Genomic DNA, 24,615 nt, shown 5'->3' on the forward strand with positions numbered 1-24,615 from the left:
AGCAGTGAAAGGACTGGAGGCTCTGCTGCCCTCCTTGCTACGTTCTTTCCATTCTACTCCTCATTTGAATCGACCTTTCCCCTACATAGCTGCATGGAGAAATAAAAAATGCCAGGATCAGTTTCCTACTAGGGTGTATGCTCATCCCTGACTGTCCCTATGTTGTGTTCAGAGCTAAGAACAAACACATTGGGGCCCTCCCCACTCCTCAAGCATTGTTATCAGTGAAAATTATCCTGGATTTCATTTTAGGAGAAAAGATGTCACAGGAGGGAGAACAGTCAAGCACAGGAAGGTGTGGGGAAGGCACAGAGGAGGGATCAGATAGTCCTTCACTCTGACAGATGACTACTAACTTTTTAAAGACAGTTTTCCTAGCACATAAGATGTTAGTACAATTATTTTTGAAAGAAATACAGTTCACCTTTAAAGGGTTCAAGAGTTTGAAATAAAACCTAATCTTTTAAATAAAATCTGAACAGATGATATTCAAAAACTTCTTTTTGGTATGTATTTTTTTGATCTGGCATCTTTCAGTCGCTCTATTTATTTGGCTTTGAAGTTTACAGAATAATTAGAGAATTTGAATGAACTTGGTCATCTGTGGTTCATAGTGGTCTAAAGTAAATAGAATGTTTAAAATTCAGCTTGTAGTTTAACTTGCTCAGGTGAGTTTAGCTAGTATGACTGTCTAATTTAAGTAGCAAAAAACTGGTATAACAAAAAACTTTACTGAAAAGTATCCTGAGCTAAGATATAATAAAATTGGCCACCTGGCATTTTATCTAAGAATACTTGCTTTATTCCTGTGTATTAAATAGGTCCAGAAATCATAGATGATCATTTGGTTAATAGCTTTTTAGAATCTCCATCTGAAATTTCTACTTGTGTTTTTAAAATGTAAATTGGCCTACCTGAATTAGGAAATCTTTACATAACTAAAAGGAAAGTATTCTTCTAAAGAAATATTGGCCAGTCCATTTATTAACCCTCTACCCTTTAAGAATTCACTTTAAGAGTTTTCAGACATGTTCTGAAAACTTTCATGGCATATTTTTCTTCATTTTACAGAGAACTGTAGGATGTGTTCATGTTTCCATATTATGGCTAACATCAAAGAACCCAAGGTGTTTCTGTTCACTGGCTCACTTATTTTAACATGGTAATTTTTAGAGTTTCAACTGTCCTGAGTTTGGATTCAGCTCTTCAATTACATTTGTTTATGTTCAGCAATAAACCGTGAGGCATTGTGGTACAGTATTCTCTTCTCTTGATGTTGACTCAGCTGTCATTTGAATGTCTTCAGCTGGCTTTTGGTAGCCACTTCTCTTCTACAGTTTCAGTCTAATGAGTATTATTTAGAACTTGGATTCATTTATAGAGTATTTCATACTGAAACCTATAAACATATAAGTTTATTTCTAATATACTACCTGTTCCTAATTACATGTAACATTTTTGTTGATTTAGAGGTTTCAGAAGGTATTTTAAAGCTTACATATTCAAACAAAAATATAAATTATCATACGGTATTTGATTTTTTAACATTGATGTTTCAAAAAGCATGTGATGGTAAGTACTTACTATGAAACAATACATTTTATGATCTGTCAATTTTAGTACCTTTTCATTATTTTAAACACCACCGGGTGCTTACTTCCCTCCTTACCCATTTTATGTTCCTTAGTTGATTGTCTAAACCACTCCCTTGTCTTGCATCCTGTATTCGATATTTCACTTTCTTGCTTTGCCAAACTTAGTTAAATTACAGCTTTGCTTAAATCCAGTCCTCTGTGTTCCCCATCTGCACCCATGGAGCTAAATATATGTGGGGAAAAATTTGCAACCTTGATCCCTAGTATTACTTTAAGTTCTTGGTCATTAAATTCCAGTGGACCCTTAATGCTGCTTAGCAGTCATGGATATTTCCCTTGTCTGTTCTTTCAGTCTCCTAGAAGGCTATTACATATCTTTTTTTTCTCAAAGCCTTGGTGCATCCTCTGTCCACCTTATTCTTAAGGATGGCTTTACATCCTAATTCATTGAAAAATAGAAGCAATGAACAAATAATTTCAACTAGCTCATATTTGCATCTATACCCCTAACTGCATTTGGGTCCTCTTACCCCATCTTCTCTCACGTTCCTTTGCTAAAATGTCTGTACACCTGACTACAGCCAGTATATCCCATCCCCTTTTGACTGTATAAGGAAGTAGCTCCTCTCCTCTTTTTTGTTTCACCAAATTACCCTGTTGTTGGATTATTACTGTCAGAATTCATTCACTTGGAAAATATTTATTATCTGTTATACATTAGGCACAGTTCTGGTTGCTGAGAATATATTAGTAGAGCTTACATTCTAGTTGAAGAAATGGACAGAAAATAAGAAAGATATGAAGTTAGTCATCTCATGTGTCCAAAGATGATAACATGCTATGGGAGATAAAAAGTAGAGCAGGTAACAGGAATTGGGAGTCCTGGGTAAGGGACGCAGATTACAGTATTAAGTAGCATGGTCAAGGTAGGCTTCAATGTGAAGGTTAGATTTAATCTAAGGCTTGAAGGAGGTGAGGGAGTTAGCTTTGAAGATATATGAGGGGAAAGAATGCTAGGTAGAGGGCACAGCTAGATGAAATGCCCTAAAGAGAAAGAGTGCAGCACATTGTTGAGGAAATGCACGGAAGGCAGGTAGCTGGCAGAGTGGCCAGAAAGGGAGCACTAGGGGAGGAGGTCAGAAACTTAAGTGGAGTGGGTGGGAGGCCCACATCATGTAGCACCCTTCTTGATCATTTGTGTTCTATTCTTAGTGAACTGGAAACATTGCAGAATTTTTTTTCTTTTTTTTTTTTTTTGTGATTCATTTTGAGAAGGTTTCTGGCTACACATCTGGAGAACAGACTGCAGTGAGAGGCAGGGGAGAGCTGTTCTAAGATTTTTGGAGTATTCATGCAAGAGATAATGATGGCTTGTTCCAAGGTAGTAGAAGAGGTGAGAAGTGATACTAATATATTTTGAAAGCAGAGTCAACAGGATTTCCAGAATGAGATGTAAGAGAAGAGACAACTTAGAGATGATTCCACCGTTTTTGACTTGAGTAATTGAAAATGGAGGTGCCATTATCTGAGATGGAGAAAACTATAGTACAGCTTGATGGGGGAGCAAGGGTGGGAGAAATCAGGAGTTCAGTTTTGGATGAGTTCAGATGTCTCTTAGCTTCTGTATTTAAGTAATTTATCTGGCCTTTCCACATCTCTAAATAGGAAGACCTGGGGAGCTTTAGGCACTGGGCAGAGGGAGTCTGAAGTAGAATATCATCAATGGAAAAACCAGGTAACAGCAAATACTATCAGTGTCACAAAGATCACCCCATGTTTTCAGTCTGGATGATGGAAAAGTTAGGAAAGCCAGGAGGAAGAATAGTTTTAGGAGGAAAGATAGGTTTGGTTTTAGGTGTAGCACCAATAATTCAACCAGGTGGAAATATCCACTGTATAATTAGCCATATGTATCACAAATTAGAAATCCAAGATAGAAATTTAAATTTTGATGTAAGTAAGCTGAGAGATGATGGCTGAAAAGCTTAAGAAAAGAGAAGGGAAACTAAGCAGAGACTCTTGATGAATGGTATCTTTTAGTGTAAACAGTCAATAAAGAATTAGTCTAATGTGATTAATGACTTGATCCTATAAAAGCCTATGTAGTTGATAGTTGCTAATGATAGAGCAAGGATAAAGCAGATAAGCATGGAGAAACACTGTGAATTTGTCCACTAGAGGTAAACTAGTTTCTTTCAAAAGAACAGTGTCAGACAACCCTATCCTGTTTTTTCTTGTTGTCCAATGCCATGTATCCTTTAAAGTGTATCTTGGGTGTTTATTGAAAACTTACTGTGTGTCACACACTGTGCTAAGTATTATGCTGACTTATTATTAATACCCACACCAATTTTATGTTGTTGGTACTCTTATTGTTTCCCATTTAATACTTGGAAGACTAGAGAGATTAATTAACTTGTCCAAGGTTGCATAGTTAATGGTAGGGGAAAAAAATTGAATCTACAAGGTTGGATTGAATCCACAATTCAAAACTAGAATCCGCAGTGGTGTTAGCATAGTGACTAAAAGTATTGATTCTATGCTCCTTTTCTTTGAAGTCTTCCTAGATAATCCCTGACAGAATTTATCACTTTTCAACTGACTTGCTCTAGGTGCTATGATTTACTAAGAGTTTTAGGCAGCATATACTGCCAAAGGCTTACAAGGTAGGTAGGGATAAGGATACCTTCTAAAATGATAAGTAATAATATAAGATACTCTATGCTTAGTGAAAAATGAGGGATACAGTAATAAGCAATAAGAATATAGTGTGGGGAATGTAATTGGAATGTTATGAGACTATAGAGGGGGGAATGGTCCAGTCTAGGACCAGGTTGTTAGAAAAGACTTTGTGGAAGGAATAGAATTTGATCTGGACCTTACAGGACAGATGTTGTTTCAACTGTTGGTGAGTGCATATGGTTAGGGATAAAATAAATGGAAGATATTCCAAACAGCGGTTATCAGCTGGAGCAGAGGTATAGATACAGGAAAGAGCAATATGTATTTGGGGAAAGTGTGTGGCTGTTAGTAGAGCATGTGACCAAAATGGGTGATGGGTTGGAATGGAATGCTGAGGTCAGGTTGTGAACAATCTTGAGTGGAGATCCATAGAAAGCTGTGAGGGTGCAGTGGTTTTGTTTAGAGTAGAACTCTGATGTTCTCAACTGTTTACTTTTTGGTTTAAATATAAGTATATTCAAAGAGACATTTTATTTTATTCTAGAATGCCAGTTAATGAAAACAGAACGACCAAAGCCAAACACATTTATTATCAGATGTCTCCAGTGGACCACTGTTATAGAGAGAACATTTCATGTAGATACTCCAGAGGAAAGGTAAGAAATTCATTTTTTTCCATTTTGTGAAGAAGCAACAATTAATCTAAAGATGTATGTGTATCTGACTTGATCATTTGTAAATATCTGTAAATACATTTGTAAAATGCTGTAGTCCCTTAATCTGTTTCTGGTATAATAGATAAAAACAGGCTTTCAAAATACTAAATGAAAACCTCTAGGAGTGGTATAAGCTATACTTTTTAACACAAAGCAGAACATTTAAAAGTTTAAATAAAAACTAAGGAGGAACTTTTTAATCACCAAATCACCTTTTTAAAAAAATGTGTAATTGATTGTGTTCATATTTGGAATTCTAAGGCTAGTGATACAAAGTTCAGGTAGCATGCCATTGTGCAAGTGGCTGCTGGAGTGTTACACTGAGCATTCTGAGACTGGGTCTAAGCTCAGTGAAAAAAAGAAAATATCAGACTTGATTGCCATTGACTGTCATCATTGCAAAAGAGGGGAGTGGCAAAATGTTAGTAACTAGCTCACCAGCTTCATCAGGACCACATTTCATCCTCCTGATCTTCCAGTTTCTGCAAACTCCTCTTTAGCCTCTAATTCTCTCTTAATGTCCTTTTATCTGGGCCTCTGATACTGAGTTAGGTCCTGCAACCACACAGTCATTTTTGTACACATTATCATATTTGATCCAAATCAGAAACTTTGTGAAGTTAAATGTTATTAGCCTTATTTTCCAAATGAGTAAGTTAGGTCCTAAGAGCTTTGTCTTTAGATTTAAAACAAAAACAACTGCCCCTTAAAACATAGTAAATTATTATTTCAATAATACTTTCTTGGTCACTAAATAGTAAATGGGAATATGTGATTGATGCCTTTAGAAACTATAGAAAAGAAGAGAAATAGAAAAGAATGAGAAATTACTCAGAATTCTAATTCTATAACCAGAATTAAGGACTGATAATATTTTCTTCTATACACTTCCAGTCTTACTCTGTGTAGATGTATTTAGGTCTTTGGTATACGTGAAACTTGGTATGTCCTCCCTCCCCATGCACCCATTTTCCCCTGAGCATTTCTACGTGCTGGGTCCTCAGTTTGCTTATACCTTCACCCATAAGCATGATTGGGATAATTACCATGTATCTTTCAGATCTGAGCTTAAAAGTGTCACATTTCCTACAAAACCTTCTGTGACTGTTGTAGACTGGGTCGGACTTCGTGCTGTATACTTACACAATCTCCATGTACTTTTTGTTTCAAGTGTATCTCCACTGTAATCTTTGTTTGCCTTTCTCAGTAGACTGTAAGACTCTTGACTGGCTAGTATCATGTCTTCCTTGCTCATTGTTTTATCTTTAGCACATAGCCCAGGGTCCGACATAGTATTTGTTGACTGACTGAATGAGTAGAACTTTTCCCAGGTCAGTATATATTCTTTGAAAATATTTCATTCCATTCAAGCATGACTCATTTTGCCATTTATGTTTGTAAAGCTGGACTTAAGCCATATCTTAAGACATTTTTGAAATTTATTTTTTAATTGAAGTATAGTCAGTTTACAATGTGTTAATTTCTGGTGTACATACAGCACTGTGATTCAGTTATATGTGTGTATATATATATTCCTTTTCATATTCTTTAAAATACTTAGTTTCCTGTTCCTACAATATTATCACACTACTTTTTGGAACAGTTAGTTTTCATTTGCATTTAGGACTAGAAGAAAGCAGTTTTAGTGAAAATGAAAAACAGCATATTTGTATTTGCTGTGGAGTGTGTTTTTCTATATTAATGTAGAGTTTGGTGTTTGGAGACTTTATATGACTTTAATGTTAATGGAGACTTTAAAAGACAGTTACAGCTAGAAACATTCTGTTTTCTGTAGTCTGCCTGCCAGTCTAAAATCCTTACCTGTTTAAAACTAAATGTGTATCTTTAATCTACCTTTAAAAAACCTTACATTTATTTCATTGCATGATATAAGTTTGGAGTCTGTTTTTTTTTTTTTTTTCCCAAAAGATGAGATTGTTGTGTCAGCTTCATTTATTGAATAATGCATTATTTTCTCACTGATTATGGGTGGCATATATACATAAATATTTGTACTTTTAGGCTTTTCTGTTTGATTTTTGTGTCATTCTGGCACTAGGACTGCATGGTTTTAATTTAGAGAAGCCTTATAAAATTTTAACATGTAATAAAGCAATACTTAAATTATTACTATTTTTTCAAAATACTCTCAGCTTTTTTAGTACATTCTTTTCAAAGTTATGATTAAAATACATAATATGGAATCTAGCCTCATAAATTTTTAAGTGTCTGGTACATATAAACTATTATGCACATTACTATATAGCAGCTCTCTATAACTTTTTTATCTTGCATGGCTGAAACTCTATACCCTTTGAATAGTAACTCACCATTTCCGTCTCTCCCACCCCTGTTGACCATCAATTCTGCTTTGTACTTCTGAGTTTGACTACCTCATGCCTTACAGATACCTCATTTGAGTGGGAGTATACAATATGTCCTTCTATGATTGGTTTATTTCACTTAGCATAATGTCCTATGTTTCATCCATGTTGTAGCGTATGACAGGATTTCCTTCTTATTTTTTTAAAGGCTGAATAATATTCCATTGTATGTTTAGTCCATATTTTCTTCGTCCTTTCATCCATCAATGGACATTTTAGGCTGTTTCCACCTCTTGACACCCTTGTTGAAGATCATTTGATCATGTGTGCATGGGTTTTTTCCTTGGCTATTTTCTATTTTCCAGTGGTTTTTATGTCTCTTTTTATGCCAGCACCATACTGTTTCCATTACTGCAGCTTTATAGTATGTTTCAAAGTTAGGAAGTGTGTTGCTTCCAGCTTTGTTATTCTTTCTTGAGATTGTTTTGGTTATTTGGGATCCTTTGTAGTTCTGTATGAATGTTAGGATTGTTTTCCTATTTCTGAAAAAAAAAAAGTCATTTAGATTTTGATAGGGATTTCATTGAATCTATAGGTCATTTTGGGTAGTATGGACATTTCAACAATATTAAGCCTTCTTATCCCTGAACATAGGATGTCTTTCTCTTGATTTCTTTTTTTAATTTTTTTCAGCAGTATTTGGTGGTTTTTAGTGTACAAGACTTTTGCCTCAACTTATACCTTGGTTAAGTTGATTGCTAAGTATTTCTTTTTGATGCTATTGTAATGGGATTGTTTTCTTAATTTCCTTTTTGAATGTTCGTTGTCAGTGTATAGAGAAATAAACCTGATTTGTATGTTAATTGTGTATCCTGCAACTTGGCTGAATTGATTCATTAGTTCTAAAAGTTTTTTGTGAAATCTTTTGGGTTTTCTGAAGATAAGATCATGTCATCTGCTGAGACATGATCCTTTCTAATTTGGATGCTTTTTATTTCTTTTCTTTTCTTTTTTTTCTTTTTTTTTTTTCTTTTTACTTAAATGCTGTGGCCAGGACTTCCAAAACTCTGTTGAGTAGAAGTGGCAAGAATGGGCATCTTTTTCTTGTTCTGATCTTAGAGGAAAAATCTTTAGTTTTTCACCATTGAATATGATGTCAGCTATGGCCTTTATGTGTGGCCTTTATTATGTTGAAGTAATTTTCTTCTATTCCATGAAAGAGTTGAATACCAATGCTTTTTCTGCACCTGTTGAGATGATCATGCAATTTGTATCCTTCCTTGTGTTAATGTGGTATATCACATTGATTGATTTGCATGTATTGAATCATTCTTGCATCCCAGGGATAAATCCCACATGGTTAAGGTGTGTGATCCTTTTAGTGCACTCATAAGTTCAGTTTTGTTGAGGATTTGCATCTAAGTTCATCAGGGATATTGGCTTGTAGTTTTCTTTTCTTGTGTATGTCTTTTAAATCTGGCATTGATATCAGGATGATGCGGGCCTTATAAACTGTATTTGGAAGTGTTTTCCCTTCTATTTTTTGGAAAACTTTAAGAAGGATTGGTATTAATTCTTCTTTGAATGTTTGATATAATTCACAGGTGAAGCCATCTGGTACTAGGGTTTTCTTTGTTGGGAGGTTTCTGAGTACTGAGTTAATCTTATTTATTATTGGATTGTTCAAGGTTTCTATTTTTTCTTGATTCAGTCTTGGTAGGTTGTATGGTTCTAGGAATTTATCCATTTCTTCTAGGTTATCCAGTTTGTTGACCTATAGTTGTTTATAGTAATCTCTTATCCTCTATTTCTGTGATACCAGTTTCAATGTCTCCTCCTTCACTTCTGATTTTATTTATTTGAGTCTTCTCTCTTTTTTTCTTAACTAGTTTAGCTTAAGGTTTGTTAATTTTGATCTTTTCAAAAAACCAACTCTTACTTTGAATTTTTCAGTTCACTATTTTGTGTTTCTGATCTACTCTTTATTATTTTCTCCCTTCTCCTATCCGTAGGCTTAGGTATGTGTGTATAAAGTTAGGTTGTTTATTTGAGATCTCTTGTCCTTTTTAATGTAGGCATTTACCACTAAAAACTTCCCTCTTACTATCACTTTTGCTGCATCCCCTGTTTTGTTTTGTTGCATTTTTCTTTTTATTTGTCTGAAGATATTTTTTAAATTTCTCTTTTGATATCTTTTTGGACCCATTAGTTGTTTAAGACTGTTTAAGAGTGTGTTGTTAAAATGCAGCAAACTTCCCAACTATGTTTGGTTATCAGTGGTCTTTGGGCATCTAGAGTGGACCAGGTCTTGTCAGCACCTTGAGATAAGCAAGAAAGAAACAAGTTACTTTAGGAGCCCTTTGAAATGCCAGAACATTGGACACTGGCTCCAACTCTTTCCCTCCCCAGGGAGGAAGCTGAGAGTCAGAGGTTTTCTCCTGCCATTCTGCGCTGAGCCAGGAAGAGGGACTATGGTGAATGAGTGGGTGGTAGTCCATACCATCACCTTTGTTCTCAGAAACCTCCGAACTGGTGCCCATTACTGTCCACACTTAGATTCAGGTGAAATAGAAGCAAGTCTTATAGGAAGCTTCCTACACACACACACACACACACACACACACACACACACACCCACACCCACACCTGTGTAGTTCACTTATGGTTAGTTAAGTAATTTAGGCCACTGGAAAAACTGGACAGAATTTAAAAAAAAAAAAAAAAAAAAAAAAAAAGCATTGAAGAGCCAATAAGGTTGTGAAGAATTATGGGCCAAAACTATGGAAGAAAGAAACCCAGAGAGGTGAGCCAGCTCTTTGACTGGGGTTGTCTATCAATTCTAGAAGACATGTATGAGATGTTAAAGATGTGGAGTAACCGTCAGATTGGGGAGTCATACTCTGGCATACAGGGCTTACCAAAAGGAGTAATCAAAAATGACTGTTTTAGATTAGCACTCTAAAGGACTATACCCTAAGATAAAAAGTAAACTGAGTATAAACTTACCTTTTAAGGAATTAAGTCTAGCATTAAATTATTTCAGCCCTTAAATTTGGTTAACATAATCCACTTTTGCTAGTCTCCTTGGTGCCTGCTAGAAGCAAATCTCTAAAGGAAGATTATATCTTATATCTTACTAGGCCTCAAACTATTTCTTTACTTTTTCATGTGCATTGTTCAGTACTTATTAAAAAAAAAATAAACAAGTACATAAAGATTCAAGACAACGTGGCCGAAGCCAGAAAAACAAAACTGACAACAGAGTCAGATTAATAGGGGCTCCAGAAAATGGACTTGTCAGACAGATTAAAAGAACTATGTATTAGTATGTTCAAGGAAATAAAAGTTGAAGCTGGGAAATTTAGCATAGAGATAGAAATGACAAAAAACGAATAAAATGGGAATTCTGAAATTGAAAAATAAAATATTTAAAATGATTGGTGTTAGTGGGTAAACACTAGTTTTAACAGTAAATTTGGCTTAGCATTAGGGAAAGTTAGTGAACTCAAAGGTAAGTTTTAACAATATCCAGATAAAATTAAAAGGATGTAAAATTAAAATAAATAAGAATAGAATATAAGACAAAGTGAGATGGCCTCACATAATACACAATTGGAGTCTCAAAAAAGAAGAATGAAAAAATGAGGGCAGAAAGTATTTGAAGAGATAATGGCTGAAAACTTTCTAAAATGGTAAAAAAATATATATATATCAGACCATATATTCAAGAAGTCCTATAAGTCCTATGTGGAAAAAAATAGAATGAAAACTCATCTAATTCCATTAGACTTTTGAAAACAAAAGGCAATAAGAAAATCCTCAAAGCATATAGAGAAAAATGATATTTTGCCTTCAAAAGAGCAAAGATTAGATTGAGGTGATAGATCAACAAAAACAATTGACATGGAATGTAGAGAGGAACAAAAAAGAACTACAAAACAATGAGAAAACAGTAAAACAAAATGGCAATAAATAAATACCTATCAGTAACTACTATAAATGTAAGTGGAATAAATGCTTAATTCAAAAGACTTTAGAGTGATAGATTTAAGCCAAGGGTTTCTTGTCAAAGTGGCAGAATAGAAGGACCTTGAGCTCACCTCCTCTCATGAACACAACAAAACCACAACCTACTACTGAACAACTGTTGATAAAAAAAAGACTGGAACCGACTGAAAAAGACCTTCTACAATTGGAGACCTAAAGAGGGGACCACAGTGGGACAGTACAACGGGTATGCTTGTGATATAACCAGGTCACATACTCCCTGGGCGGGTGATGCACAAGCTGGAGAGTGATTATATTGTGGAGGTTCTCCCATGGTCAGGCACCCCAGGCCAGGGGTCTGGGATTGGGAGGAGGAGCTCCTGGAGCATTCAGCTTTGAAGGCCAGTGGGAATAAATTGCAAGAGCTCCACAGGACTGGGGAAACAGAGACTTGATACTTAAAGTGCACGGTGCGAAATCTTGCATGCACCGTGACCCAGTGCGGAAACAGTGATTTTATAGGAGCCTGGGCCAGACTTGCCTGCTGGTCTAGGAGGGTATCCTGGGGAAGTTGGGGGAGAGGGGGTGGCTGTGGTTCACCCTGGGGACATAAAAACTGGTGGCAGACATATTGGGGAGTATTCATCAGCATAAACTCTCTGGGAGGCTGACATCTTGATTGGGGTCTCTAGAACCAAGACCTGGACCTAACCCAACAGTAGGCTTAAGTGATGGGACACCTCAGGCCAAACAGCTAAGTGGCTGGGAATATAGCCCCACCTATCAGCAGACAGGCTACCTAAAGACTTCCTGAGCCTGCAACCTCATCTAGTCACGCCCCTAGACACAGCCCACCCACCAAAGGGCCAGGAAACAGTTCCACCCACCAGTCGGCAGGCACCGGCCCCTCCCACCAGGAGGCCTGCACAGACCTCCAGACCAGCCTTACCCAACAAGGGCAGACACCAGAAGCAAGAAAACTACCACCCTACAGCCTGCAGAACAGAATCTGCAATTGCAGGCCAGACCCCTACCCTGGGACCAGCTGGCTCCTCGCCCTTGGGTGACAAGAGGCGAGTGTACTGCTGGGGCACGTAGCACAACTGTCAAAAAATAAGAGCTTGATACTGCTGCTCTTGAGACTTCCTATTTAAGCTGTAAACTATGCTTACCATGTTTTAAAAAAGAAAATTATCTATGACCATTGAACAATGAAATGTTTTGGCTTTGAAATCTTATTCTTAGAACTTCTGTTGGACCACAGTAAAGAAACTGAGTATGTCAATGATGGACTTAGAGTGGCTAAACAAAACATTAAAAAAAAAAAGTACAGCAAACTTTTGGGGGTCTCTACTTTGTAGATAAGATGTGTGCAGCAAATTAAAATTTAACTGTACTTTTAAAGGATTTTACTGAACCTTTCCTTCTTTTTTCCTTTAACATACGTCCAAATAAATGCTACTACAAACTTTAGGCCTGTAATGTAAAATGCTTTTAAGATTAATTCTGTTTTGGAGTAAAGGTGGAGGATATGTATTATTCTAGAGTGGACTTTGTGTTGATTTTATATTTTATTAAAGAGTATTTGAATCATTTACCACTCCTTATTAATGGGAATTTTTACTGATTTTTATAGGGAAGAATGGACAGAAGCTATTCAGGCTGTAGCAGACAGACTTCAGAGGCAAGAAGAAGAGAGAATGAATTGTAGTCCAACTTCACAAATTGATAATATAGGGGAGGAAGAGATGGATGCTTCTACAACTCATCATAAAAGAAAGGTAGAAAAGAATAACTTACTCCCCTACTCACAACATTTATGTGTGTGGAAGAAATGTACTAACAACTGCCATTCGCAGAAATTGTCAGACAGTTATCTTATGATATGCCATTATATGGGTGTGGGTGGTTTTTATTTAGGTGAATCTTAAACCTGTTGTTTAAAACCGGATAATTGAAGCATCACTTATTTCAGTGTTTTAGCAATTAGCACTGCATGTTGATAGGGCTTGTGAGGAAGATGTGACTGATACGCCTTCATACTATTTTATGATTTGCATTTTTCCCTTATTGTTTTTTAATACCATTTTAGAAACTTGGAAATAAAATGTTTTCCCTAATGAGTTGGTCCTTTTCCATTTGGCATTCTGTGTTCTCCTGAAAGCAGAAGCTGAAATAGCTTTGGTGTACTTCCTACTTGGTGCCCCAGCCTCACTAATGTCAGCAGGAAAATGAACAACCTTGGAAATTACAGCTTTTTATTTTAATAGTTGCTTCTGATCCAGTGAGGGAAGCAGCTTTTTCCTTCCCTCAGTGCTCCGGAATAATAAACGCCAATTTATATATTTATGGGAATTGTAAATTATGTTTTTCATTGCTACAGAAAATTGTAAAGCAACTCCCTTATGTAAAAAATGGTATTTTGAGATTAATCTAAAGATACAGGTGTTCAAAATAGATTTAACATACCATTTTTCATGTGAAAATATGTTTGTTATAATAGATTGTAAATTAATCTTTAGGTAGGAAAACACTAATTCTTAAGGTAATTTTCCATGTAATTTGGTGTTTGCACCATGATTAAGAACTCTTTGGCGTTAGACTGCCTGAGTTAAAATCCTCTTTTTCCTATGTGCTGACCATGTGAGCTATACAGTCACAACTTAGAGTTAGTTAATTGTTCTTTCCTTATCTGAAATTTATATTCTAATTAGAGTAATATTCTGTGTTGATCTTGGCGACATGTGTAAGAACCCAGTGTGTCTTGCTTGAAGGCTTACCTTAGCCTCTGTTGGTTGAACTGAATCCCTTTTTTCTTTGAGTCACCTTAACCATCCCCTGCCCTTGTTCTCAGTCATTGCAAAGAGAAAAACACAAGTAGCTTTACCCACCTACTCAGAGAGAATAAAGTTTCTTTTGCGTATGTTTGTACACGTGTACACTTAATTTGAAATCTGACTGTGCTCATAAATTTAAAGTCAGATCCCGATTATTCTCATCCTTTCAATAATAAAGTACCTCATTCAATAACAAACTATACCAGCTATACGCTGTTTTATTCTGTATAATTCCTAAAATTCTGCTTAATAGCAATGATTAATAATAAGATGCTTTCGAGGCAGTTACAGGTTCAAAGTGGGGATTTTATAACACTAACTAGAAATACTATTACTGATGGATGTAAGAATTTTGCAACTGAATATAGAAATTTACTTAAAGGAACTTTGAAGTGAGACAAACATTTTGAAAGATATGAAAATGGAAAAGTATGATAGATTTTACTTTTTCTGTAAAGGTTGATTATAAATGATGATAAAAACATAATGTATTTTCCTCTTGCAATTACTAGTGTTGATTATCTTAGAATTTATCATCTTCACTAATTATCACTTATAAGCATTTATTATATGGTTATTTTGTGCTAGGCTCTGAGCAGTATCTTTTTATATATTATCTCATTTAATCCTCAGTGGAATCATATCTGATAGGTACTATTATGCCATTTTATAGTTGAGTCATCTGATATTTAGAGAAGTTAAATATCTTGTTAAGTATATAATGACTTTATATACTGTGCAACTTCAGTGTGGAGTTCACTTCTTTTTATTGATTTCATGTATCTGGAGCCTCTGTAATCTCTGTAATTGTTATACTTATAAAATAACCAAGCTATATTAGAAACAAAATTGTACAGATAATTTCTCTTATGATTGTACTCTGTTTCTCAAAATATTATGTCAAATTGTTGCATTTACACAGTGCTTGGATATTAGTTAACTGCACTTTTTATGAGAGTACTCTTGGAAAAATCAGTAGAATTTTAATATTAGAATACTGGTTAAAAGTGAGGTTTTTGTTGTCCTACTTCCTGGGTTTAAGTCCTTGGTCTACCATGTGTGTAATGGTGGCGAAAGTTTCTTAATCCTTTAGTTCCTTCATCTATAAAAGGGGGGATAACAGTGGTACTTAACTCATAGAGTTGTGAAGATTAAGATGTAGTTGGTAGTACATGTAAAGTGCTCTCATACTAAGTGCTTAGTGAATATTAGATATTATTAGCTGATAATTCTACTTTATCCACATAAAGATAATTAAACATTCACATATTTTTAAAGCAGAGTCTTAGGATTCTGTCACTGAAATGAAAAATTGGTAGAGTCAGAAGTATTTTGAATTTTAGGGGGTCCATTGTGTTATTGGCCTGTATCTTATTTTCATTGTAATTTTATATTTTCATTTAAAGTGAAATAGTGTAAAATAGTTTGAAATAACAAACAGTATAGAAAGGGAACATTTGTACCATTAACTATTCTATAACGATCATAATAACTTGGTTCAACAGGTAAAATATTACTATCACTTCCTTAAGATAAATGGCTCTGGAACTACAGTTGACTCTTCAACAATGTGGGGACGTGGTGACTCCACCCTCCACACAGTTAAAAATCTGCATATAAGTTATAATCGGCCCTCTGTGTCCTTGGTTCCTCCATATCTGTGGTTCCTCTGAAGCAGCAGTTCCTCCATATCCATGATTCCTTTGTATCTGTGATTCTTTGAATCTGAGGATTCAACTAACAGTGAATCATGTAGTACCTACTATTGGGAAAAAGTCCACATATAAGTGCAAAACCATGTTGTTCAAGAATCAACTGTATGTCCTTTATGTCTGTCATTCAGATTGTAAACAAATATTCTGAGATAAGAATGTCCTCATAATTTACAAAATACGTTTTCTTCTTTGTTCACTGTTTGACAAATGGCCATTAGGATGAGGAGAACAGCTACTGATTACGGTAGCTTTGCCGAGAATTGTCCTACCTGCTCTCTTTCGCCTGGATCAGGCAGATGGTTACTTTCCTTAGTGGTTGAATATTGCCGCAATATCTGCTCTGCAGGTTGAAAACTCTTGGAGAGAGAAAGATACTGGGGAGGCGGAGGGGTGGGGTGGTGGAGAGAAGAGGCAAAGGCCTTGCAATCAGATTCAAGTGCTGATATTTTTTTTAGATTAAAAGATGATGTTTCAAAGGAATTTGATTAGAGGACTCAAAGGTGCCTAATCTTGGTCTGCCAGGCTGCCATTATCTATACCCATGTATAGATAATGTATGGGAAGGAGCACAGCATAAAAGGATCAACAGCCAGTGAGAAACAAAACTCTGCTTAATTTTTTAGTGACAAATATCGACCTCTCTGGGAGCAGCTGATTATCATCTTATGACTTAGGTATAAAGTATAATCAGTATCTCCTATCTTCCCATTAAGTCTGAATCCAGTTCTTGGAATTTTATTACTTAATGCCTGGTGCCATAACTCAGCAATGGCTAGCATACAGAGAGGGAGAGAAAGAAAAGAAGGGATGGTTGGACCTACTGAAATCCATACCCAGAGGGAGGAGCAGCATAATCGGTGTTGTAAGAGTTGACCAATCAGATTAGAGCTTCCCCTTTCTTTGGGAAAAAGCACTAGAGCACAGAGATGTAGGCGGAGAGGTGAACTTCTTGAGAGCCTCCTTTTTACCCCATGGACTTTATTTGGTTTATCTCTTACATTGCAAATGTATGTGGAATTGATTTTTTTTTTTTGACAAAATGTACTAAAACTACTAATTTGACTAATTTTGGGGCTAGACAGTCTTTTTCTTATATTCTAGTGTGTGTGATTTGAATTCACTTATTAAGCACATGTTATGTATGCACATGCATCTCTTAACCTAAAACAGCCACATTTATATGTTAGAGATTATGTAAAGGAAAGAGTGTAACTGTGTGAATTATTTTCCTAATACCTTGTTAGGTTTCTGTTTTAGAGGATTAATTTTTTTGGAGAGTATCTTATGCTGTAATGTTTAATTAAAATCTCACAGTATCTTTTTCCCTTAATACTGTCCAAAAGAGTAAAATAATTTGTAATAGGTTACATTTCATTTGTAAGGACTAGGTAATTACTGTGTATACCACACTGAAGATGATATCTGGTATCAGATACTTTTTAAATTTTTGACGTTTCGTCAAAATAGATACGACGTCTGTTTCTGATTTTGTCAAATAGAATGCTTCTTTAGTAGTTTAAATTTCTATGCAAATTCCTTTTTTTTTAAGATTGACATACTAACAGAAGTTGTGAAATTTAGACTTAAGGCGGTCGTACTTTTTTTTAACCTCTTGTCCCCAATTCTTGTCCCTAAGTATTGCAGTTCTTAAAGAATATAGAATATTTTATAATTATATATTGCTTTTCATATGAAGATATCATAAAGTAATTTATAAATTCTTTTCTAATTTTTATCCCCACAATTCAGTTTCAGTTTATGTGATATTTGGTAATGGGACACAGCAAGCATCAATTTCCAGTGCTTTTAGGAAAAAAATGAGGAGGGTACTTCTCAAATGAAGCTTTGAGCAATAAAATGACATTATGGCCAAGTTATGAGAATAACGCTTCTTAGTTCTTTATTGCTATGGAATAAACTACCCACATTTAATGTCTTAAAACAATTACAGTATATGTTTCTCATGATTTTGTGTTTTGCCTGGGCCGTTCTGTTGGTCTCACATGGATCTTTCAAGCAGCTGCATTTGGCTGGCACATGGGCTGGGATGGAAAATTGAAGAAAGCCTTTCTCACATGTCTGGATTCTTGGTTCTCCTCCAGTGATCTCTCTCTTCATGTGTTGTCTCATCTTCCAGGGCCACTCTGTATGACCTCTCTCTCTAGCAGATAGCCTGGACTTCCGTACAGCATGAGAGCTGACTTTTAAGAATGACTTTTCCAAGAGGGAGAAAGTATAAGCTGCCAGACTTAAAGGCTAAGTCAGGAACTGGCACAGTATCACTTTGATCATAGTCCATGTTCAAAGCTGGGCAGAAAGCCAGCCCAGGGAGAGGGAGAGTTGACTCTTCCTCTTCATGGAAAGAATGACATACATATATGTACAGGAAGGAGGGATGGAGGGATTAGGGGCAATTATCTTTGGAGGCTACTAGCACAAGTAGCTTTGTGGTAATATAGTATTCCTTGATTTTTAAAAATCAGTTAATGAAAATTAAAATGACTTAATATTAGCCATTATTCGTTCAAGTGACATTGTCTCTGTTAACTGTGTTCTGTAGATTTAGTGCCACATCTTTGATTTTTAGTTGAATTCATAAATATACTTGATTATTTTTTTCTGATATCTCTTGCTACTTTTCTGTTGGATTAGAGAAATTATTGAATGGTTCAGACAGTATAACTTGACATTTGCAAAAATTACCAAAATTATAGATAACAAATATTATTGAAAAGGTGTCTAGGCGTTCATTTCTAAAATTTTTAGAATTTTTACATGTATCTACAGACATTACAGGAAAACTAGTTTTCTTATTATGTTTTTGTTTGGTTTTGGTTTTAGGGTAATGATGACTTCATAAGATGAATTCAGAATTATTTTCTCCTTTTTAATTTTCTGTCAGAGTTTGTATACAGTTGGTATCATTTCTTCCTTGGATGTTTACAGTGCTCATCATTGAAACCATCTGGTCCTGGAGCTTTCTTTGTTGAAAGGTTCTTGACCACAAATTCAATTTCCTTGATAGATATAGGACTATTCAAGTTATCAGTTTCTTTTTGAGTGAGCTTTGAGTTTGAGATTTTCAGGGAATTTGTTCATTTCATGTAGGTTGTTGATTTTTATGGACATAAAGTTGTTTATAATATTCCCTGTGATCCTTTTAGTATCTGTAGAGTCCGTAGTGATGTCACCTCTCATTCCTGATATTGGTAATTTTCATCTTCTGTGTTTACTTTGCTAACTAATCTGGCTAGAGGTTTATCAGTTTTATTGATTTTCTCAAAGAACCAGCTTTTGGTTTCATTGGGTTTTCTCTACTGTTTTTCTTTCTTTCTAAAATTTAATTGATTTCTTCACTGATCTTTTTTTTTCCCTCCTAGTTCTTTTGGGTTTAATTTGCTCTTTCTCTAATTTTTTAAGGTATTAGCTGAGGTTGTTGGTTTGAGGCATTTCTGACATTTACTTCAAATGGGTGGTACACCGGAAAGAAATAGTTCTAAAAAGGCACAAAAATCTTCAATAACTTCTGATTGTAGGATGAAATCCCAGACCCTTAACTCATTATTTATAAACCCCTCTAAACTGAATTTAAATTTAAGATGGTAAACTGAGCATACTCAGTTACCTCCTGTTCTGTCAAAAAGCTTATTAAAATGATAGCAAAGGAATTTTTAAAAGGGACAAGTCTATTTGCTTATTGGCCGTTTGTATGTCTTCATTGGAGAATTGCTTGTTTAGGTCTTCTGCCCATTTTTGGATTGGGTTTTTTTTTTATGAAGTTGTATGAGCTGTTTATATATTCTGGAGTTTAAGCCCTTGTCATTCTCATCTTTTGCAAATATTTTCTCCTATTCTGTACGTTGTCTTTTTGTTTGGCTTATGGTTTCCTTTTCTGTGTGAAAGCTTAGAAGTTTAATTAGGTTCCATTTGTTTATTTTTGCTTTTATTTCTATTGCTTGGGTAGCTTATGGTTACCGGGAGGGGGGAAGGTGGTAGGAAAGGATAAATTGGGAGTTCGAGATTTGCAGATACTAATACATATAAAATAGATAAACAACAAGTTTATACTGTATAGCACAGGCAACCATATTCAATATCTTGTAGTAACCCCTGGTGAGGAAGAATATGAGAACAAATGTATGTATGTTCCTATGTGAGTGAAGTATTGTGCTGTACACCAGAAATTAACACAACATGGTAAACTGACTGTACTTCAATAAAAATATGTTTTTAAAAAAGTGACAAGTCCACAAAAATGATAAAGAAGCTGGATGGAGGAAGGGCATTTGTGGATAAACATTATCAAAATTTTGGAAGTTTGTGGAAGAATGTTCGTAAATAAAGCAGAGCAGGAAAAGCATGTATTTGGAAGGGGCTGTAGGAGCAAGTAGCAGTCTTGCTTGGCAAAATCCTAGTAGTTACCTTACTTAGAAATGGGAATGAGAAATACAACTGGAAACAGGCGGATTATAGACATTCTTAGAGTTCCATGATGTTCTGTTCTGAATTACACCAATTACTTTCTCAGAAGTTGTACTGCTGTCACTCAGATTTCTTTACATTGGGCTAAGTATTGTTTTCAACATTTTGTATACACATATTTTTCTCTTTCCTGGAGTCCATCATTTTTTTGATAGAGTACATTCTCAAGTACTTCCATCAAAAGTACTTTTTCCCTTAGGTGTATTTGGAAATGTTTGTGGAGGAAATTTTTGATTGTCACATTGTATGGGGGTAGTGTTACTACTAAATCCTTAGCAACTTGAGTCCTTGAAAGTGATTGAAAATGATTTTATTTTTCCCTTTGCCCTTATACTTACTGATAATTTGAGTATTTGAGGAATTCTAGGTTCAAAATTGTTGTCTCCATTATCTGAGAATTGCTTAAATTATTTTCAACATTCCATGATTGCTGATGAGACAGTCAATGCCAGTCTGATTCTTATTCATTTAAGTGTGCTTAGAAATTGGTAAAATTTGCTTTTGCGTAGATAATGCAAATTATACTTACATGTTTAAAAATAAATTGCATCAAATGTTTCATATTACATTTTTTGATTTGTATTTTTCAGACAATGAATGATTTTGACTATTTGAAACTGCTAGGTAAAGGCACTTTTGGGAAAGTTATTTTGGTTCGAGAGAAGGCAAGTGGGAAATACTATGCTATGAAGATTCTGAAGAAAGAAGTTATTATTGCCAAGGTAACTATTACTAGAGTTGATTACTAAATTTTTATTTTTGCTGTGCATGTGTGTGTGCTCATACATGCTCAAGACTACAGTGTAGAAATTTCACTGAATAACCAAAATGTTGATTGTAGCCTACAGCTACAATGATATTTGTATGTTAATATTTATTCATAGTGTTAAATTTTTCAAAAGTGTGTTTGGGGGAATGTTTTCACTATATATTTGTGACCTGTATCACTAATCACAGTAGTGATCCTTTTTAATATTTTCCCCCAGCATTTAAATGAAAGAGTGATTAGAATTGCATAGATTATTTATGCCCATAAACTGTACAGTTTATATAACATTGGCTGGAAAAACATCCTTAGTAGGTTTTAGAATACTAGAGTAATAATACTAAAATGATCACTGCAGTACATCAAATTGTATTGATCTAGTTGATATCCATAACCACATAGTTACAAACTTTATTTCTTGTGATAAATACTTTTAAGATTTACTCTCTTAGCAACTTTCAAATACACACTGCAGTATTATTAACTATATTTATCATTCTGTGCATTAACTCCCCAGGAATTATTTATTTTATAACTATACTTTTGTAACTTTAAAAAAAATTTATTTTTAACATTTCTGTTTATTTATTTTTTTAATTGAAGTATATAGTTGATTTACAAATATTGTGTTAGCTTCAAGTAAACAGCATAGTGATTCAATTACTTTCTGATTATATTCCATTATAGATTATTACAAGATATTTACTATAATTCCCTGTGCTATACAGTAAATCCTTGTTGCTTATCTCTTTTATGTGTAGTAGTTTATATCTGTTAATCCCATACTTCTAATTTGTCTCTTCCTTCCTTTCTCTCTCCCTTGGTAACCTTAAGTTTGTTTTCCATGTCTGTGAGTCTGTTTCTGTTTCATATATAGATTCATTTATATTGTATTTTAGATTCCACATGAAATGATGTCATATAGTATTTGTCTTTCTCTGTCTGACTTACTTCATTAAGTGTAATATTCTCTTGGTCCATGTTGTTGCAAATGGCAAAATTTCATTATTTTATGGCTGAGTAATATTCCATTATATATGTATGTGTGTATGTCTGTATACACACACATACACATACACACACATATATACCACATCTTCTTAAGCTACTTGTCTATTGAAGGGCATTTGGGTTATTTCAATGACTTGGCTATTATAAATAGTGCTGCTATTTTGATTATTGTAGATCTGTAGTATTGTCTGAAGTCAGGGAGCATGATACTTCCAGCTTTGCTCTTTTTCCTTAGGATTGCTTTGGCAATTCAGGGTCTTTTGTGGTTCCATATAAATTTTAGGATTATTTGTTCTAGGTCTGTGAAAAATTTTGTAGGTATTTTGACAGAAATTGCATTAAATCTGTAGATAGCTTTGGGTAGCATGGCCATTTTAACAATATTAATTCTTCCAGTCCAAGAGCATGGGATATCTTTCCATTTCTTTGAATCTTCTTCAGTTTGTTTCATCAGGGTTTTATAGTTCGTAGTGTATAGTTCTTTTGCCTCCTTGGTTAAGTTTCTTCCTAGAGTTTTTTTGTTGTTTTTTTTTTTCAAACATTATTGTTAATAGGATTATTTTTTTACTTTCTCTTTCTGATATTTAATTATTAGTATAAAGAATGCAAATGATTTTTATATGATCTTGTATCCTGCTACCTTGCTGAATTAATTTATTAGTTCAAATAGTTTTTGTGTGGAGCCTTTAGGGTTCTCTATATAGTTTCATATCACAAATGGTGACAGTTTTACCTCTTACCTTCCAATTTGGATACCTTTAATTTCTTTTTCTTGTCTGATTGCTGTGGCTAGGACTTCCAGTACTGTAATAGAAATAGATAGAGTGCTCATCCTTGTCTTTGTTTTAAATTTAGCACATAAGCTTTTAGTTTTTCACTGTTCGTTATTATGTTGGCTGTGGGTTTGTTGTAAATGGCCTTTAATGTGTTGAGATATGTTCCCTGTATACCTACTTTGGTGAGAGGTTTTATCTTTAATGGATGTTGAATCTTGTCAAATGCTTTTTCTACATCTATTGAGATGACCATGTGGCTTTTGCTTTTTTTGTATGTATGCCAATGTGGAGTATCACATTGATTTATTTGTATATGTTTGAACCATCCTGTGATTCTGAAATGAATCCATTTGATCATGGTGTGTCATCCTTTTTATGTTTTGTTGGATTTAGTTTGCTAATATTTTTATTAGCAATATATTTCAGAATTTTTGCATCTATATTGATCAAAGATATTGATCTATAATTTTCTTTTTTTGTAGTGTCTTTCTCTGGTTTTGGTATCAGGGTGATAATGGCCTTACAGTGACCACTCTCAGGCCTAATGAGGACTCAACGGATTTAGGAAAACTGATAAACTAGTGATTATGGCTTATTGTTGCGATAAGATACAGATTAAAAACAGCAAAAGGAAAGGCATACGGGACAAAATCCAAGAGAAACCTTCAGGTGTCCTTTTCCAGTAGAATCGTATGGATGCGCTTAATTCCCCCACCAACAATGTGTGACAACCTGTGCAAAGTGTTATCAGTGAGGGAAACTCACCCAAATCTTGATATCCAGGCTGTTTATTATAGGTCAGTCATGTAGGTAAGCAGAACCTGCATGGCTTCCTTTAGCTGCTCAGATTCCAGCCACCCTGAGCAAAATCTAGCACACAGCTTTCATCATTCTTTCTGTCGTTTGGATGAACTATCTAGTCAGATTGGTGTCAGGTGTGGCCCAACATCTTTGGTATACAAAAATGCTCTTACCAGCCCGAATATTCCAAGGGATCAGAGCCTATTTCCCAGGGGCTGACCAAGGGCCAATCCTGAAGACTGACTTTCCTTGTGAATGTACAGGGTTTGAGCAACCCAAGCCTGCTGAGTTCATTCAGCCTTGCACATATACCCATTAAAATATCATCCCAGTACTATGACTTGACTACTGACATCTCTCTCTCCCTGTGCTTTAAAGTTATTAACTGGTGGCCCCTAACCAGAAGCTCTTACCATGATCTGCAAGCTTTTTTGATGCATTCTTTCAGATTCTTCTGTGCCTCTGTATTAAACTTTGTGCAAATGATTGTGGTAGGAAGCACATAATGAATGTATTTACTTTGATCTACTGCATCTTCATCAGCTGTCATTGTGCTATTGGAGGTATGATTTTATCAATTTGTGTTCTGGAATTGGTTCTTGCAGTTCATGAAGCTTCCATTATTCCTCAACAACATATGCCAAGGTTGTCATTCACTTTCTATTTACTGATTGATTCATTCCTTCTTTCAGTAAATATATATTGAACACCTAATTATTTACTAGGTACTGCTCTAGGCACTGGGAACATGTGAATGAATAAAATTGACCAAAATTTTTTCCCTATCAGAGATCACATTTTAGTCAGAAGACAAGTAGTAAACAATACACATGCTAAAGAAGTAAATCAGATAGTATTTAAGAAACTAATACATACCGTGGAGAAAAATTAAGTAGGGTAGGGAAATAAAAAATATCAGTAGT

The 24,615-nt window shown here is 35.0% G+C and overlaps 1 protein-coding gene across 7 annotated transcripts in view; it reads left to right on the forward strand.

Moving 5' to 3' along the window:
- AKT3 (AKT serine/threonine kinase 3) overlaps window positions 1–24,615 on the forward strand; it is a 207,801-nt gene that overhangs the window by 118,413 nt on the left and 64,773 nt on the right. For all 7 annotated transcript variants that reach the window (XM_074351770.1, XM_074351769.1, XM_045509444.2 and 4 more), the window contains 3 exons: window positions 4,822–4,933; window positions 12,941–13,085; window positions 20,929–21,060. In XM_074351770.1, coding sequence (XP_074207871.1) covers window positions 4,833–4,933; window positions 12,941–13,085; window positions 20,929–21,060 — 378 coding nt within the window. In that variant the 5' untranslated portion in view covers window positions 4,822–4,832. The remainder of the gene's footprint in view (window positions 1–4,821; window positions 4,934–12,940; window positions 13,086–20,928; window positions 21,061–24,615) is intronic.

Source organism: Camelus bactrianus, chromosome 23, assembly GCF_048773025.1.
Source record: "Camelus bactrianus isolate YW-2024 breed Bactrian camel chromosome 23, ASM4877302v1, whole genome shotgun sequence".
Lineage (NCBI taxonomy): Eukaryota > Metazoa > Chordata > Mammalia > Artiodactyla > Camelidae > Camelus > Camelus bactrianus.